The sequence below is a fragment of the Dendrobates tinctorius genome, unplaced genomic scaffold (assembly GCF_039654945.1).
Source record: "Dendrobates tinctorius isolate UK_male_01 unplaced genomic scaffold, ASM3965494v1 ptg000211l, whole genome shotgun sequence".
NCBI classification, from domain to species: domain Eukaryota; kingdom Metazoa; phylum Chordata; class Amphibia; order Anura; family Dendrobatidae; genus Dendrobates; species Dendrobates tinctorius.
In genome coordinates this window covers 12,993,425-13,013,171 of record NW_027361878.1, presented here as the reverse complement: position 1 = coordinate 13,013,171, position 19,747 = coordinate 12,993,425, and the positions used below count along the sequence as shown (strand labels likewise).

General features: G+C 42.4%; 1 protein-coding gene across 3 annotated transcripts; it reads right to left on the bottom strand.

The window, feature by feature from the left end:
• Nucleotides 1-2,875: 2,875 nt before the first annotated feature.
• On the bottom strand, nt 2,876-11,400 carry LOC141058270 (protein spinster homolog 1-like). Of its 3 annotated transcripts, none has more exons than XM_073554458.1 (7): nt 11,265-11,400; nt 11,018-11,173; nt 10,651-10,840; nt 10,339-10,404; nt 9,903-10,001; nt 7,275-7,446; nt 2,876-6,096 (listed from the first exon to the last, which is right to left on the bottom strand). In XM_073554458.1, exons 1-7 carry the CDS (start codon nt 11,369-11,371, stop codon nt 6,083-6,085), a joined length of 804 nt encoding a protein of 267 aa, XP_073410559.1. In that variant the 5' UTR covers nt 11,372-11,400; the 3' UTR covers nt 2,876-6,082. The 3 variants fall into 3 exon arrangements, with proteins under 3 accessions (XP_073410559.1, XP_073410558.1, XP_073410557.1); XM_073554457.1 differs by having other exon boundaries at nt 2,876-5,878; XM_073554456.1 differs by lacking the exon at nt 2,876-6,096 and having other exon boundaries at nt 6,713-7,446.
• Nucleotides 11,401-19,747: the final 8,347 nt, after the last annotated feature.

Here is a 19,747-nt window from a genome sequence, read left to right as displayed (position 1 = left end):
CGTGTGTGTACGAGGTGTACGGAGCGGAGCCGTGTGTACGAGGTGTACAGAGTGGAGCCGTGTGTACGAGGTGTACGGATTGGAGCTGTGTGAGTACGAGGTGTATGGAGCAGAGCCGTGTGTGTACGAGGTGAGTGGAGCCGTGTGTGTACGAGGTGTACGGAGCAGAGCCGTGTGTGTACGAGGTGTGCGGAGCGGAGTCGTGTGTGTATGAGGTGTGCGGAGTTGTGTGTGCGAGGTGTACTGAGCAGATCCGTGTGTGTACGAGGTGTACGGACTGCAGCCGTGTGTGTACTTGGTGTACGGAGCAGAGCCATGTGTGTACAAGGTGTACGGAGCAGAGCTGTGTGTGTATGAGGTGTACGGAGCCGTGTGTGTAAGAGGTGTATGGAGCACTGCCGTGTGTGTACGAGGTGTACGGAGCAGAGCCGTGTGTGTACGAGGTGTACGGAGCAGAGCTGTGTGTGTACGAGGTGTACAGAGTGGAGCCGTGTGTGCGAGGTGTACGGAACGGAGCCGTGTGAGTACGAGGTGTATGGAGCAGAGCCGTGTGTGTATGAGGTGTACGGAGCAGAGCCGTGTGTGTACGAGGTGTACGGAGCGGAGTCGTGTGTCTATGAGGTGTACGGAGTTGTGTGTGCGAGGTGTACGGAGCAGATCCGTGTGTGTACGAGGTGTACGGAGTGCAGCCGTGTGTGTACTTGGTGTACGGAGCAGAGCCATGTGTGTACGAGGTGTACGGAGCGGAGCCGTGTGTGTACGAGGTGTGCAGAGCGGAGGCGTGTGTACGAGGTGAACGGAGCAGAGCCGTGTGTACGAGGTGTACGGAGCAGAGCTTTGTGTGTACGAGGTGTATGGAGTGGAGCCGCATGTGTACGAGGTGTACGGAGCAGAGAAGCGTGTGTACAAGGTGTACGGAGAGGAGCTGCATGTGCACGAGGTGTACGGAACGGGGCCGTGTGTGTACGAGGTGTACGGTGCGGAGCTGTGTGTGTATGAGGTGTACAGAGCGGAGCCACGCGTGTACAAGGTGGACGGAGTGGAGATGTGCGTGCATTTTGGCATTGGGGGGGCATTTGAGAGGTTGCACCGGGGCCCATAACTTTGTAGTTTCGCCACTGCTGACAACCCTGACACAAAGTAACAAAAAGACAGAAACAGAGTGGAAATGTGACAGTACCCCCTCTTCAAGGGGGGCCACCGGACCCCAGGTTTACCAGGAAATCTCTGATGAAAGGCCTGGACCAGCCAATCAGCCCTTACAGAATGAGCTGGAACCCAGGATCGCTCCTCAGGTCCATACCCCATCCAATGTACCAGGTATTGAATGGAATTCCGGACCATTCGGGAATCAATGACCCTTTGTACCTCATATTCCAAGATTCCCAAGCTTCAAACTAGAGGAGGCGGGAGCTAAGAAGACAGAACAGGGAGAATAAATTCCTTCAAAGGCTTGTGGAACACATTAGAAATATGGAAAGACCGAGGGAGCTTTAACCGGAAGGCAACTGGATTGACCATCTCCAGAATTTCATACGGACCAATGAATCTAGGACCCAACTTAGCGAATGCAACTTTAATTTAATATTCTTAGAGGAAAGCCATACCATATCTCCCACTTTGAAGGCAACCCCTGAAGAGTGCCTCCTATCTGCCTTCCGCTTCTGCCGATGCTGAGCCACCCCAGTGTTCTGTTTAACTTTCCTCCAAACATCCTCCAGCTCTTGGTGACATCCACACCAGGACACCCAGAACTTATCCTGGAAAACTCACCAAAATGAGGATGAAACTCGCAATTACAGAAAAGCGGTGAGGTCCCCGTGGACTGATTAACCTGACTGGTAAAGGCAAACTCAGCCAGTGGAAGAAATGATGACCAATTCTCCTGCTGATTGGTGACAAAACATCTTAAAATTTGCTCCAAAAACTGATTTGTCCTTTCTGTCTGACCATTAGTCTCAGGGTGATAAGCAGAAGAAAAGGACAAATCAATCCCCAGTTTTCTGCAGAAGGCCCTCCAAAATCTAGAAACTAATTGAATTTTTTGAAAAGGAAGACGCTTCCAAAAATGACGTTTTTTTCTGAAGCGTCTTTTTTAGAGATTTTTTTTAGCATCCTGATGCCATCCATTTTCATGGACTGATCTAAGAAGCTGTATAAAGACTGATGAAACTCAGTCCATTTTTCTTGTAGATGAAAAAAATAAACATATGAATGAACCCTAAGGAAAAGAAAAACTCTAAAAAAAAGCATTTCATATTACAGTGGTTGTTTGGGATTTTAACATTGATGGCCAATTTTTAGGATAGGACAGAAATGTCTGACTCATTTGGGTGCGACACTTGGCACCCCGTTGATCAGCTTTTCCTGGTATTGGCACACAACTGCTCAGTGCTGAGTTTCGCACCCCCATGGATCAGACATTGATGACCTATCCTAAGGATAAGTCAATGTTAAAGTCCCAGACAACCCCTTTAAATGAATGAATTCACCTCTGCTATATCTGTAGCTTATGTACTGGAAAAGAGAACACCCTTTTATTTTGACACACAGAACCTTGTGCTGCTTAAGTTCATGAAGAAGGCAATGATGATGGGTCCATGATATAGTGTCTGACCAGATAAAGCCGCTTTACAAGACTTGATTATAAATGCATGCAATTACTATTTCGATCGTTAATAATACTGGGCATGGATTGTGCTCTTGCTCATTGCTGAGTTAACGCATGGGCCTGTCCATTCATGTCTCTTCCCACCACATTTTGGCAACCAATGAAAGGAAGCATTGATCATCCCCAGGACAATTGTCGGCTGTGAGACAGCTCTGTAAGTTCAGCATTTGTTTATGAAGTGCTTGGATAATAATCAAAACAAAACAAAAGCAACTTTCTTTTATTAGAGTTTTGGTTTGTCTGGTGAAAACTAGTGGCATTGCAAAATGAACAAAAAGAACTGCCTAATACTGGATAGGTGTACAAACAGAGCGTCACAAATAGTAAAGTGAGTCAGTGTCCTGTGGAAAGGATAGGAGTAGCTCAGAATTAGGCCTCATCCCCACTTGAGATGAAATTGGACGGATGCAAATCCTATTAAAAATAAGATGCCCCAATTCTGGTACTTAACCTCGCTCTTCCCACTTGCCCTGCAGCAGTGGCAAGTGGGGTGATAGTTGGGGGGTTGATGTCACCTTTGTACTGTCAGGTGACATCAAACCCCGAGGTTAGTAATGGAGAGGCATCAATAAGACGCCCCTATTACTAATGCCATAGTATGGAAACACACACACCCAGAATAAAGTCCTTTAATTGAAGGAATGACACAGACTCCTTTAATACAGCTGTGTATCTATCTATTCTATATGTATTTACTGTATGTAATCCATCTATTCTATGCTGTCGGCTCCTGCTGTGATTTTACACTATGTGGCTGCTGAATTGCCGGCATTTATTCTATCTAATATACATATATATCACACACTCAGGAACAGACACTGTATTCTGCTTTAACAGTGTAACTTTACTTGATAACAATCCATGGTAATTTCAGTACAGCACAAGTTCATGTTTTCAGCCTGAGCTTTCCCTCTCAATGCTGGCTCCTCTAGAGTGTGAGATGCTTGTCCTGGCTCCCCATTTTCCTGCACCCACTTTCCAGTACTGGTTCCCACTAAAGCTCCCCTTCACTGGGAGATGAAAAAGGTTCCCCTGTCCTGATTCAAGCCATAGGCCCCGTATTCTCTATGGGGCACCATTGTACCAAGTGGCGGCTGAACACATTCTGCTTTGCTAAGCGCTCTGTGCCTTTCTGTACTGTGTGGCCCTCTGGCCTGTTCTGCCTTCTCCTGAATCACTCTCCAACACTCTCTTAATGTTACACTAAATGTGTTCACTAAATCCTATAATGATACAGTATATACACTAAATGTGGTCACTAAATCTTATAAGGATACAGTATATGTGCTACCATCCCTCCCCCATTTATGTAGCAATGTCCCCATTATGGGTCCATCCTGGTTTATGTACCAACCCTTTAAGCCACCTCCATGGAAATGGTGTCCCGTAATTCTCACCTCAGTAAGGAAAAAAGCCTCCAACCGAATCTGGCTGGGAGCTGTAATGAGATGCAGGAGAGTCTTCTTCTGTTAATGGTTGACTTGGGAAACTTGAGTCTTAAGTTCAAATACTTAATTAACCTCAAGACAAGCGATTGAGAGGAACTACCCAAAAGTGTATTATTTCACCTTTCATGAGCTTTTCAGATCAAAGTGTGCCACTAAAGATGGCTGCCATTTCCTGTTTGCCTCACACCATGTGCTCATGGATCTGGAATTTCCTGTTTCACCAAACCCCATGTGCTCCATAGATCCGCCCACGATGACGCCCACTCTGATGACCTCATGGACCAACCCAGCCTGATGATTTCATGGATCCGCCCGGACTAGCTCACTGCCCAACCCATTAACCAATGGAATACATCCGAACACTCCCATTTTAGAGTTAACCTAGCCCCCTTACAGGGGATATATAAATTTTTGTTTGAATCAATAAAGTCTCTCTCACTCTTGCTCTCTTGGAGCTGTGCCATAGATTGATCAAAGAGAGGTTACATCCGACTGTGTGGTGTGATTTCTTTAAGTGCGCACTGATCAATACCCATTGGGCCAGGAGCAGGCAACTAGTGAACATTTCTTATTGTTCAACCTAGCATTAGTAGTAGCTGCTCCATAATGTAGCAGTTCGGCTGTCACACAGGGTTCCAGCCTGTGGCTTCAGATGTTCCATCATACTGACTATTAACTTCATTCAAGGTGTCAAAGATAAGAATTCTCAATAATAGTTAGAATAATATTCAATTATTTATTTTTCAATTTCCTATCAGTATGTCTTTGGAGTGTGGGAGGAAACCGGAGAACCCGGAGGAAACCCACGCGAACACGAGGAGAACATACAAACTCCTTGCAGATGTTTTCTTTGGTTGGGTTTGGACCCTAGCGCTGCAAAGCAACAGTGTTAACCACTGAGCCACCGTGTTGCCCAATAGTCTTCAATGTGGCCCCAATAATGATAGGCCTTATGATGAAGACATAAAGTGATATAGAAGTCTCTTCATCTATGAACACTTCTCAGCACGAAAAGTCTGGCAAATGTCGAGAACAGAAACCGAGCCTAGAATCTGCCTCTTTATGCAGCAGGAAACTCACATTATTCCGTGAGTATATCTGACTGTGGAAAGTCCAATAAGTGACATGTCTATAACTAAGTACAGAAACCGAGCCCGGAATCTGTCTCTTTATGCAGCAGGAAACTCACATTATTCCGTGAGTATGTCTGACTGCGGAAATTCCAATAAGTGACATGTCTATAATTGAGTACAGAAACCGAGCCCGGAATCTGTCTCTTTATGCAGCAGGAAACTCACATTATTCCGTGAGTATGTCTGACTGCAGAAAGTCCAATAAGTGACATGTCTATAATTGAGTACAGAAACCGAGCCCGGAATCTGTCTCTTTATGCAGCAGGAAACTCACATTATTCCGTGAGTATATCTGACTGCGGAAAGTCCAATAAGTGACATGTCTATAACTGAGTACAGAAACCGAGCTCGGAATCTGTCTCTTTATGCAGCAGGAAACTCACATTATTCCGTGAGTATGTCTGACTGCGGAAAGTCCAATAAGTGACATGTCTATAATTGAGTACAGAAACCGAGCCCGGAATCTGTCTCTTTATGCAGCAGGAAACTCACTTTATTCCGTGAGTATGTCTGACTGCGGAAAGTCCAGTAAGTGAGAACAGAGACCGAGCTCGGAATCTGCCTCTTTTTTTCTGACATGTTTTCTTGAATTTATGGAGTTGTAACTGTTACGTCCAGTACCAAATCTATAAAGAAAACATGGAAACAGGATTAAAAAATGATTTTATAGAAAATAATACAGAAGGATTATCTATATATACAGTAAAGCATTAAACCTGACGTATTCTACCAGTACGTGCGCTTCTCTCCATGAGGCACACTATGACATTATGTTACGGTGGTTCTTTACTCCAATGCAACTCCAGAGAGTATTTCCTTCCCAATCTCCTCTATGCTGGAGAGGCTGTGGGAAACCAAGGGAAATGTTACCCATATTTTGGAGTTGTCCACTTTTAAAGTAATTGTGGAAAGAAACTTCGATCTTACTCCTATGAATTTCTAAACCCATTATTACTCCATAGTTAGTATTATTGCAAGATGTAGAAGAAATCCTACCCAAATTTCAACATATCTCTTGTTACATCTTTTTGGTTATTACACATTTAATTGCAACAAAATGGAAGCAAATAATTGCTCCATCAATATCAGATGTAATGGAAGGGGCATCAACGCACAATATATAAGTTCAACTTTGTGCTTAGGTAAAAAAGTTTTTTTAAAACCCATATTGAGTTGGATGAATGTCATGAGACCAGTAGAAGCGCTACTGCAGCACAAAACAGCTGTCGTCATTTCCACTCCCGCTCCCATCCTCCCTACACCGATATTTTAAAGTATTGGAATAAAGAAGATTTTAACCGGTGAGTGCCATCCGTTTTCTTTTTTGGTGTACCAAATTAAAAGTTTACAAATATTATGTACAAAATGCAACATTATAATAGTCTGTTTATTCCTAATAATAATAATGAGCAGTCTTGACTTTACTTTCGTTCTTATAACTTTGCATTGATACCCCATTCTTCCCTTTTTATCCCTCCCCAGTTTATACTCCTTGTTAATATTATTGTAAAATTTGGAAATGTTAAATTAACACAATTGAACAAGATGACTGGACATTTAACTATTTTTTCAACTGTTCTAAATGCCGTCATTCTCCTGAAAATACCGTTGCTCGTCCTTTACTCCTAGGGTTCTCAATTCTCCCTTTATATAAATCTAGTATTTTTTTAAGTGGGTGTGAGCGTCGAAATTTTTCTGTTTTTGAGAAATATCTTGATGACCATGCCTAGTTGGCTAAAATGCTTGATAAATATACAGGGAAACATACATCAGGAATGGGGAGATATGAGAACAACAGACAAACAACGCCAGATTCAGAAAAAGGGCAGAATTTATACCAGGTTAAAATATATGCATATTTAGTTATGGAGCTTTGTTACTCTTATGTTATGGAGCTTTGTTATGGAGAGAGATGAATTATACAGATGCTGGGTATTACAGTTACTGATTATGGAGCTAGTGCTAATCCAAATTAATTCTGCAAGAGATATGAGTGGATAATGAACATATTTCTGCACGTACCTTCAGACTCTGTCTCTGCCGTCTTATGATCTTTTTCAATAAAGCAGGCACATGCAAAAAAGCATCCTCCTGCGATAGCCACGACACTGGAACAAGCCATGAGGACACACTGCAAACTTTGGAACTTCCATAGCACCGTGTCAGGACAATAACTTTTGATGCATTCATATATCTGAAGATATGACAAAATAAATAGTTATGTATGGTTAATGAAAGTAAAACACAGTATACATAATTGACTGGACACATTTACACTGACAGCAGTCAATGGATAACAATGAAATCTGGTGATCAGAAGGTGCCTAACTGCAGATAGAGGAGGAGCCTCCATCCTCCAAACCATGAACAGCACCAGTTCCAGTTTCTGCAGCCCCAACTCTAGACTACTCAATGTCTAGAGACAGAATAACACAATCTCAAATACAGATATCATAATCAGAATTCAGGATTTAAACAACCCAAATGAATATGGGTATAAACCCTGTGGAGCTCCCAAACAGCATTCAAACACCAAAACATAGTGCAAATACACCACCAAAAGACAAAGGAATTTTTTGAATAGAATAAAATGTAACATTCTTCAATAGCATAATAAATAAAAAAGACAATCAATCAATTAATAGTGTATATAAACAGAGGTATCCGAATATGGCCACAGATGCCAAGATGTAAAACATGATGCTACAAAAGAGAAAAAACCATGGGAAAAGGTAATACATAAGTATCGACAGTATCCACAATCAGAATATCAGTTCAAAATAAAGTGCCAGTGCATATTCTCCAAAGATGTAGGGATGGCCAAATCCTAAATGCCATATAGGTAAGTAACACTACAACAGCATGGAGATTTCTCCCAGCTCTCCGGTCAGTGACCTATCACATAAAACTCACCACCTAATAAGCTAAGGGGCCATAAATATTATAAATAGTTCTCACCCATACTGATGTCCATCTGTAGCCCTGTGCCCCAACACACATTTCTTAATGGCTTTCTCAGGGGGCAGGGATGGCCCGCCGAGGATCCCTATATCTTTGGAGAATATGCACTTGCACTTTATTTTGAACTGATATTCTGATTGGGGATACTGTCGATAATTATGTATTACCTTTTCCCAAAACTGGGAAAAAACCTGAAAGAACAGGAAACGTCTCATAAGATTAGAGAAGGGCAAATGTCCCTATCTTCAAAAAAGGAAAGACGTTGGAACCAGGAAATTACAGGCCAGTGAGCCTTAATTCTATACCAGGAAAGATCTTTGAACAAATTATTAAACTGCATGTATGTAAGTACTTGAATAAGATTACAGTAATTAACAAGAGCCAGCATGGATTTGTAGCAAACAAGTCATGCCAGACTAATCTAATTTCCTTCTATAATGGAATCTCTGGCAGGGTGGATCAGGGAAATGCGGTATATATAGTATATCTTGACTTCATCAAAGCGTTTGATAAAGTATCTCGTGCAATCCTTATTGAAAAAATGACCAAGTATGGGATTGACAAGGCTACGATTAGGTGGATTCATAACTGTCTCAGTGATCGTACTCAAAGAGTGGTAATAAATAGTTGAACATCCAATTGGAAGAGTGCTTCAAGTGGGGTACTACACGGCTCTTTCCTGGCTACAGTGTTGTGCAACATTTTTATAAATGATCTAGGTAAGGGAACTGAAGGTAAACTGATCAAATTTGCAGACAATGAAAAGCTAGGAATCAATAGCTAACACTAGAGAAGACAGAGAAAGGATTCAGAATGATCTAGATAAACTTGAATAATGGGCAGCGACTAATAGAATTATATTTAACATGGAGAAATGCAAGATTCTACACGTGGGCAAGAAAAAATAAAATTCCAAGTACAGAATGGGAAGAATAGAACTAAGCAACAGTACGTTTGAAAAGGACGGGTATACAAGTAGATCACAGACTGTACATGAGTTAACAGTGTGATGCAGAAGCAAAAAAAGGCAAATGAAGTTGTAGGATGTATTAAGAAAAGCAGAAAGGAGTCTAGATCACTTGAAGTAATTATCCCCCTCTACTCCTCTTTGATCAGACCTCATATGTAATACTGTGTTCAGTTCTGGGCACCACATTTTACAAAAGACATCGAAAAACTGGAGCAAGTTCAGAGAAGAGGTACCAGGATGGTGAGCAGACTGCAAAGTATGTCTTACAAGGAACGGTTAAAGGATCTGGGAATGTTTAGCTTGCAAAAAAAAGGCTAAGAGGAGACTGTCTACAAATATCTGAAGGGCTGTCACAGTGTAGAGAGATCACCCTTACTCTCATTTGCACATGGAAACATGAGAAACAATGAATGAAACTGAAAGGGAGAATATACAGAATAGATAACAGCAAAAGGTTTTTGACAATGAGGGTAATCAATGAGTGGAACAGGCTGCCACAAGAGCTGGTGAGTACTCCTTCAATGGAAGTCAACAAACAGAGGCTTGACAGACATCTGTCTGAGATGGTTTAGTGAATCCTGCATTGAGCAGGAGGTTGGACACAATGACCCTGGAGGGCCCTTCCAACTCTTACATTCTATGTTTCTAGGTTGTACAAATGGAAAAAGATGTATGAATGTAGCTTTAAAGTGATGTGGAAATATGTAACAGTTACTTACCAGCCCGAAGAAAAAGGAGCTTCCGACCTTCCCCAGCAGGTCGGTCACTATCATAGATATGGCCTTTGCTGTTGATCGGCTTGCAGGAGATGCCACATCCTAAAACAAGAGAATATTCTGAGTGAGCAGAAGGAAGTCACTGGATGCAGCAAGATAAGAGAACATTGGCAAAGTGAACATATGTGAAACAGAAGTAAAGAGCACAGTCAGCCAGGATTGAAATAAAAGCCCAGAAACCCGTTGTAGACTGAGATTTTATTAAAGAAGTTTTTAACCTTCTTGGGTCAAGTCTATTTTGGAGTTTAGTTGGGAATTATCCAACAAATGCTTGGATACAGCCAGGATTAAGTGGCCTTGATGGGTGAAACAGAACATACAGACTGACTACATAAATAGAATTTTAGCTGTGCAACGTTTAGCGCTTTTCTCCACTCACCAGGCGAATATCAGCTGAAACGAAGTAGGTCAGATTCAGACACATGAGTCCGATGAATATAAACACCTGCAGAGATAAGGAACAATACATATACACATTATAGAATGCTGTAGATAAGCCCCGAAAGGCAGTGGCCGTAGCTTATAGCGGAAAAACGAGGTGACAGGTTCCCTTTAATCCATTCATCCCCCCAGTTTCCATACATTCATAGACAGCCCCCGTCATAGTCTATGATTTGTACTGCTCATTACATCCATCCTATTTCCGAGACCCATTAAGGTTATAAAAGTAATCTACACATCAGGTACTTACATATGTGGCCACGAGACTGATGTTTCCCATAAATAGAGCGAAGAACAAGAAAATGGCAGATCCGTGCAGGCCACACGCATAAACTATCGGAACGGCACAAGGTTTGTACTTCTTGTATAGTTTGGCTATCTTCGCGCCTACTACAACTCCCAAGATGCCAGAGATGCAAGAAATTAACCCAAAGATCAGACTGCAAAGAAAAGTGGTAAAGAAAGAGATTAGTGAAGGCGCTCGAATGAATGAAATATAAATAATTTGATATAAAAATCATTTGAAATATAAATTCTTTTTTAAAGAGAAAACTGGGGTAGAGGGAACATTAGATTCCCACCAGTGATTGTCAAATCAAAGTTTGGAAAACTTGTACCTGTCATAGTCACTGCCGACTTCAGTCTGGGGATTTCGTGCGCTCTCTTGTATGATGTCCCGGGCACAGTGCAGGAAGATAAGAGTGTAGGAGCCGATAACACCTGTAGCAACCTTTACAGTCGTCATCGCAAGTGTGGAAAACACAAAGCTTCGGCTGCAGAAAGTGAAAAGGGGAAAAACATGTAAATAACACAGAAGTCACGGGGTGGATCAGTGACATCAATCAGTGCACAGAAAATACCTACTTTTTACTGAGTTGCTTCACATCTGAAATCCATGTTCTGGAGCTCAGCGGTTTGCTGTTATTTCCCTCTGCAGCTCCTCTGGTCGGTTCTTTTCCACTCACACACATTAGCAGGAGTCCTATCAGGCAAAGAGCAGGGGAGATCTGTGTAGATAAAGAAGGCGACATCACATATTACATATACACAGGTGTCATCAGAAAAAACACGTGACCACAGACTGTTGTGTAACTGGTTCCATTAAAGGGAATCTATCACCAGGTGTTTGCTGCAGATATGAGAGCAGCATAATGTAGGGACAGAGACCCCTAATCCAGCGATATGTCACTTGTTGCTCTGCTTGGTGCAGTTATGATAAAATCCCTGTTTTTTCTGCTGCAGATCTTGCAGAGCTCTGAATGCTGAGCCCTTTATAACCAGCTGTGCTGGTATCGCTATATAGATGACGTGATATTTTTGTGGGATGGTATGGCCGACCAGCTTGGGAATTTCATGGGCAGTCTTAATAACAACATTTACAACATTCGTTTGACGCATGCATTTGACAGCAAGACTGTGGACTCTGGATGTCCGTGTTGAGGTCGACTCTGGGGGGCGCATCCAGACCGATGTTTTCAGGAAGCCCACGTCGGTCAATGCATTGCTACATGCTACATCTGCCCATGATTTTTCTACCATTAGGGCCATCCCGGTCGGAGAATTGCTTAGGATGCTGCGAATTTGTTCCACTGATGCTAAATTTGAAAAACAAGCCACAGATTTAAAACATCGGTTCTTGACACGTGGTTACAGCCGGAGATCGATAAAAGCTGGATATGACAGGGCTAGACACACTCCACACAGCACTCTATTACATACTGCCAGGAGGGCACAAAAGATGGAGGATGGTGGGCCTGTTAGTTTCATCTCAACTTATAATCATGAGTGGCGGAATATGCGCACCATACTAAATAGACATTGGACAATTTTGAGCACTGATCCCACCCTGGGGACCTTCCTGGGTCGTTCTCCTCCTATGACGCCTCGGCGATCTAGGAATCTCAGTGATCTGTTGGTTCAGAGCCACTACGTCCCTAATCCTAAAAACTTTTTCGGTTCAAAAGGCCCCATTCAGGGATCAATCCCCTGCGGTCACTGTCTCGCCTGCGCCAATGTCCTTCACTGTTCTACGTTTAGTTCGTCTGATGGAATAAGGGAGTTTGAGATAAGACAGAGGATCTCTTGTGGATCCTATTTACTATGCTACGTGCCCTTGTCCCAAGATATATGTGGGTCTTACAACTAGAGAACTTAGGATTAGGGTGCGTGAACATGTGCGGGACATTGGCACGGCCGAGACAGTGTCCGATATTGAAGATCTAAAGACTCTTCCCCGACATTTTAGATTGTGTCATAATAGTGATGCCCTATTGAAGTTTAGAGGGATTGATGCTTTACATATGGGGATTAGGGGTGGTGATAACAAAAAAATCTTATCACAGATGGAAGTTAAATGGATTGTCCAATTGGACACCATGACCCCTAAGGGACTCAATGAGACATTGAGTTTCGCCCCATTTTTGTAATTGCATTGGACCCTATAAATAATGGGCCTTTTTGACCTTTTTTAATTTGTAATGGGTGCCTTGGTGCATTTTCTGCTAATATATATACTGTTCTCTCTTAGAGTACCTTTCCCTCCTTCTCTTAACGTGGTAGTATATTTATATATTATGGCTAGTTTTCCCCTGTGATTTGCTCTCCACATTTTGATATCACCCTGAAACAAGTGATCTGGTGGTGTGTTGTTTTTATATTTGTTTTTAATTTAATTTTATTTTTATTTTGCACTAATATGTCTGTCATTCATTTTTACTTAGTGACCTTGAGAATCCTGCGTCTCTTGTGGACCTTTGCCCTGTATTTGTGTCCGTATGGAACGAAATCTAGTGACTGCTCCAATGTTGAAGATCATTCCATTTACACACATGGAGTCTGATATGGCGGCCACTGTAATATCTGTATGGGGATTATGTTGTTTTTTCTCTTATGACCTTATTTTATGTACACAATTGGGATAATATTTATGCAAGCATCGGATATTTTTATAATACTCGATATTCGTTTATTTCAAGCGGTCATGAATTTATTCCCAAATTATTAAATCTGTGTGACATGTGGGAAAACCCATCAGGTCCCCACATTTCTGCCACAACTTTATATTATTTTCTGAAAATTAATATGTGATAGGATAGCAGTAACATTAACATGCATCTATCACACAGATTATATGCTTACTTAAGTTGCGGTTTATATACCACTGATTATGGGATATATTATTGGAGGTAAAATATCCATTTTTGCCCTGTATGGCTTTATTTATATATGCCTGCATTCAGAGTCCACTGGGAATCGAACCACAGGGAGTTGTGCGCATCGCTTTGTGGAGACGCTGGCCCGCCGACAGAAAGGTGTCTTTATGCTATATACCATGGGCTGTGCTTTGGCTGGCCAGTATTTACTCTTAGCATGACGCCTATTCTGTATGGCGGCGCTGGCCGATCCCAGAGCGCATGCGCCGCCTATACTCTTCTGATCGGCCGATTCGGATCATGTGACGGGGGTTATAGGTTATTTTAAGTTCCTGTGGAGATGCAGCTATTATCTCCTTGATAAAGCGGCCTGTTAACGCCGCGAAACGCGCGTCGGAGGTCACCACCAGACGCTCCCTCACCCTCCCCCTGTGTTCCCCTTGGTAAGTGCTTCCTTACATTCAATTGTCCTTTGCAGCAATTGCTCCTGGGCATATATATATATTTTTTGACTGCTGAACCTTATGACTGCACAATGGTGCAGCATGATACTTTACTGGTACCTTCCCATTGTGGATATGCTGCTATTATAATATATATATAGGGACCTTAACTGGTATGGACGCACTTATTTTGATTGCATCTCAACTTTTTTCTATTCACCGTGGACACTGTGGTAAAACAATATATTATATAGCTTTACCATACTGTTTTTTGCAGCTCCTACTTGGGCATACCTACCTTTACTGCACTTTATGATTATTCAATGATGCAGTATAATATTACAGTGGAGCCTTTTTGGACCTGTTGTTTACACTATATATATATAGGAGGATTTTGATCAGTACCGGGTGTCCTTGGTACTTTTTAATCTTGATTGTGTTGCAATTCAAACTATCTATTGTGGATATACTGATAATATCATATGTAGGTGGACACTTTTTCCATCTGGGTCAGTGGAGGGATCCTTTTTGGGTGTACATTCATCTGTTTTATATTGACACCTCATCATGATTTTGTGCACTTCTTTGTAATATATTTAATAAATTTTGATAATTTTGCAATCATCGTTTCGCTCCTTTCTTTCTCCGCTGTTCTATTGATTTATTGGAGCAGATGTGGCTGCTGCCCGGGGTGAAAAAATGGTTTTGATATCATCCCTGGGCATTTCATCTTTTTGTATGGGATCCTTGTTATTGCCCTTTATAACCCCGCCTACACCACTTAGTAGCAATGTTTTCTGTATACACTGTACATAGGCAGAAAGCTACCAATCAGTGGGGGGAGGGGTCCCACAGAGCAGGAGAACTATGTGGCATGAGACAACTAGTCCCCTACTTATAATTTCCTGCTGATCAAACTGATTTTTTTTCTAAATAATTACAAGGATCAGTAAGTGACACATCGCAGGAATCAGGTCCTCTGCCCCTACAGGGGCATTGCTATCAGATTAAATGATAAAAACCTACTGGCAGAGTCCCTTTAAAACCATATAGGAGTTATAATTAATATTCACAGTTTGCCACAAGATCCCTCAGACCTATTACTTACCAGTAAGGCCCAACGCGAGTCGCCAGAGGCTGCACTTGTAACATAAGAGCCAATGATGTAACCAAGACCACTGTAATAAACAAAAACAAAGTTGTCATCATTTCTGCACACACAGAAACATATAAATGTGCGAGTGCCTTTCTCCGGCTCCTCCTTTCTGATTAATGATTCCTCATTACTTGTGGAGGGTTTTGTAAGATGCCATCCATATGTCTTGTACATGCATGCATCTGCAAAGCACAATCTGGGCCGGAAAAAGTCCACAACAGAGCCGCCTTGTCGGAATTCCTCTAATCAATAAATAGGTCCACACTCACCTGCCAATATGTGCTGCTATGTTATAGTAGGAATGCGCGCCGCTGCGCCGGTCTCCCACAAACAGGTCGGCAATGATTGAGGGGGCAGTAACTCTAAAGCTTGCCTGTGCTGCTCCCAGCAGTCCATTCATCAACAGAAAAACTGGAAAATACTGTGAAAACACAAAAAGATATTCAGTGACTATTTAAGAAAGATTTCTTAGACACCTAAAGAAATACCATAATAGAAAGATTTGTAACTTTCCCTAATTTTCAGCCGCTCCTGCTGGTGGTTTACAAATACTAATGCAAAATACTGATCTAGATTCAAACAAGTGAGAGGCTTTACAGCTCCTGCAGACGTCTGTGGATCATGGTCCGATCATGGACTACAACGCACAGACAGCGTGATGATCGGGTCGGGAGACCCCCGCCCTGTCCGTGCATTGTGGTCCATGATGGCATCGAGATCCACAGATGGTTCCTGCCATCAGAGGTGCTTGACCAGTAGCCATCTTCTGAGCTTCCGGCCATGACCTGGGTGTACAGTTCTCCAGCTTCAAAGGTGCAGTGCGCATGGCCATCAGTTCAGAGGATGGCTCCCTGTCATGGGCAGTGCACGTCTGAAGCCAGGTAGCGTACACCCAGCTGCAGAGGTGCAGCGATGCTGCCGAAATGTGCGGCGTGGGATGTGCAGGAACTGGCGATGACAAAAAGTCCTGCAAATTATGTTATCACTCCCACAGGGGCGCGATAACATGGAAAGAGGGCTGACTAGTCTGGAGCAAGTATCGACCCATCAGATAGTTAGCGCCCCATTAGCATAGGAAATGGGGACAATATGAAGGCTTTATTAACCTCAGTTTTACAGAAAAACATTCTACAGGGCTGGTGAGGCAGGAATTTACTCCTAGATAAGTGAATGCTACTGGGTTGGAGGGCGTGGAAGACCTGACAGGTTCAATTTATGATCAGTTTACCTCTTTGGGAACGAAGATCATGCTGATACTTATGGCTGACCAGACCGCCATGCCTGTACACGCAATGCGTTTCCTGCTCCAGCGGTCTCCCAGGTATCCAAAGACTAGACCAAACACGATATTGCTGACTGTGAATACTAGAATGGGAAGGGAAAAAACAAGAGGTCAAGAAAAACATTTTTATATTATTGCATTTTTTATATTTGAGGATTATTTAGACTGTTGCACTTAAACACTTCTCCCGTCCTCGTCACTTTAGAATAACATTTTATATTGAAATTTTACCTAATTTTTTACGGCTGGATCCATTGTAATCAATTTTAAAGTCAGCTTGCCGGTAAGACCTCGCTCCTGCCAGAACAAAAAGAGGAACACAAGTGATTATTGTAATCAGAGAAGTGCAGGAACAGACGTCACAGCAACTAACGAGCCTTCTCATTGGCCATGAAGATTTCTTTCCTTTTATGTTGCAGTTAGGGGTCTTATACACCCTGCCCCCGACATAACCCAGTGTACCCCCACCTACCTGCAGCAGTGGAGGAAGCCATGGTGATGACTAAGTTAATGTAGGTCAGAATGGCTACAGTGATGAAGGAACGGGTGATGGAAACTCCAGTCCGCTTGTGCAGGTCCTGCGTTTCACCCTCTTCATCCTTCTCTTGACTGTCAATGCCTTTTTCCACATCATCAGATGGAATTGGCATTTTTTGGGTAGAATTGTAGAGAGATGCCATGTCCACAATGCCCTGCAAACACTGGAGAAAAACACACAAGATGGTAAAAATATTACATTAATCTCAGTCTGTGGAGCAGAAATTCAGTGATAATGCAGTATATAGTATAACTAGCTGAAGAGCCCGGCGCTGCCCAGGCATAGTAACTAACTGTGATTAGTTATAACAAAATATAATTATCCTCCATCCCATAGTCCCGTGCCCATATACCCATAATACATATCCTCCATCCCATAGTCCCGTGCCCATATACCCATCATACATATCCACCATCCCATAGTAGAGTGCCCATATACCCATCACACATCCTCCATCCCATAGTCCCGTGCCCATATACCCATCATACATATCCACCATCCCATAGTAGAGTGCCCATATACCCATAATACATATCCTCCATCCCATAGTCCCGTGCCCATATACCCATCATACATATCCACCATCCCATAGTAGAGTGCCCATATACCCATCACACATCCTCCATCCCATAGTCCTGTGCCCATATACCCATCATACATATCTGCCATCCCATAGTCCCATGCCCATATACCCATCATACATATCCTCCATCCCACAGTCCAGTGCCCATATACCCATCACACATCCTCCATCCCATAGTCCCATGCCCATATACCCATCATACATATCTGCCATCCCATAGTCCCATGCCCATATACCCATCATACATATCCTCCATCTCATAGTCCCATGCCCATATACCCATCACACATATTCTCCATCCCATAGTCCCATGCCCATATACCCATTATACATATTCGCCATCCTATAGTCGAGTGCCCATATACCCATCACACATCCTTCATCTCATAGTCCCATGCCTATATACCCATCATACATATCCTCTATGATGACATCAGCATCGCCATAGCAACCATTGTGACATCATAATGAGGGGCGGGGCTTGAAATGCACACACTGTTTCCCCAGTATGCAAATAGGGCATGGCATTATGACATCATAATGAGGGGCGGGGCTTGAAGCGCACACACTTTTTCCCCCAGTATGTAGATAGGGGCAAAATTGTTTGGTGAATTGGAACGCGCGGGGTTAAAATTTCACCTCAAAACATAGCTTAGGACGCTCTCGGGGTCCAGACGTGCGACTGTGCCAAATTTTGTGGCTGTAGCTGTGACGGTGCGGATGCCTATCCCGGACATACACACATACATACACACATACATACAGTACATACATGCATACCTACATACATACATACACACATACACATATACACTTTGAGCTTTATATATTAGATAAGCAAATAATAATAAGTTAAAGTCCCCTAGCAGGACTAAAAAATAAGGTAAAAATCAATAATTCTATAGAGAAATCTATATCTGTCCCTCTATAATTATCTGCAGGTCGTGTCTCCCCCTGGGAAAGACTCCCGGAACTCATTAGATTAAGTTCAGACTTACCTTTCTCTCTCTTCTCTCTCTTCCTTCTTCTTTCTATCTTCTCCTCTCTCTCTTCTCTCTTCTCATCTCTCTTCTCCTCCTCTCTTCTCCTCCTCTCTCCTCTTCTCCTCCTCTCTCCTCTCTTCTCCTCCTCTCTCCTCTCTTCTCCTCCTCTCTGGCGCTGATAATAAATATCGCTTGATAATAATAAATAATTATCGCTTTCTATAACAGACTTTGCAACACACAACTCGTGACTGCAACGCACAATAGAAAATGACTGGGATCAGGCCGTCGCACACAGTTTAATGCGGGGTCCAATTGTGACATCATAAGCTTGTCACTGAAAGTTCTAAGCCATTATGATGTCATCAGCCTGTCACCGGGAGTTGTAAGCCATTGTGATGTCACAGCCAGTCACCGGGAGTTGTAAGCCATTGTGATGTCATCATGCAGTGCATGTACAGTACATACAGTCATGGCCAAAAGTTTTAGCATCCTTGAAATTGTTCCAGAAAATGAAGTCTTTCTCCCAGAATATTCCTGCCATTACGCATGTTTCGTTATACACAGGTTTATTTCCTTTGTGTATTGGAACATAAAAAATCAGAGAAAAAGAAGCCAAATTCCACATAATTTCACACAAAACCTCCAAAATGGGCTGGACAAAATTGTTAGCACCCACAACTTACTATTTGGCTGCACGCCCTTTGGAGTAAATAGCTGCAATCATCGCTTCCTATAACCATCAACAAGCTTCTTACATCTCTCAGCTGGAATTTCAGTATTAAACCAAGAGGATTTGTGGTTATCATCCGCGCTGCTGTACAAATGACGGTCCAGACGAGTAGAAGGCGATGAATGGCGTTTCGCAGTCTACAGGACGCCTTCATCAGGAGCTGCTATAATCCTACAATATGACCTCATACTGTTTAAATAGATTCCACATTCAAATCTGGCACCAAAGGGAAACACATGTCCAGCAGTGTCATCTAACGAATGAGCCACAACTCCACATCAGAAAACTAGTTAAAATGATAATTGATGATTTTCAATAAAAATTAGTGATTTGAAATAAAAAATGTATTTACAAGGTTGAGATTACCACCATCAGGAATGAATAATTTATTAATTTGTTTAAAAAGCTAAAAAATAAAAATGAATAAAATTATATATAAAATGCTTTTCTGTATCAATTGTGCAATTATTTTATGAA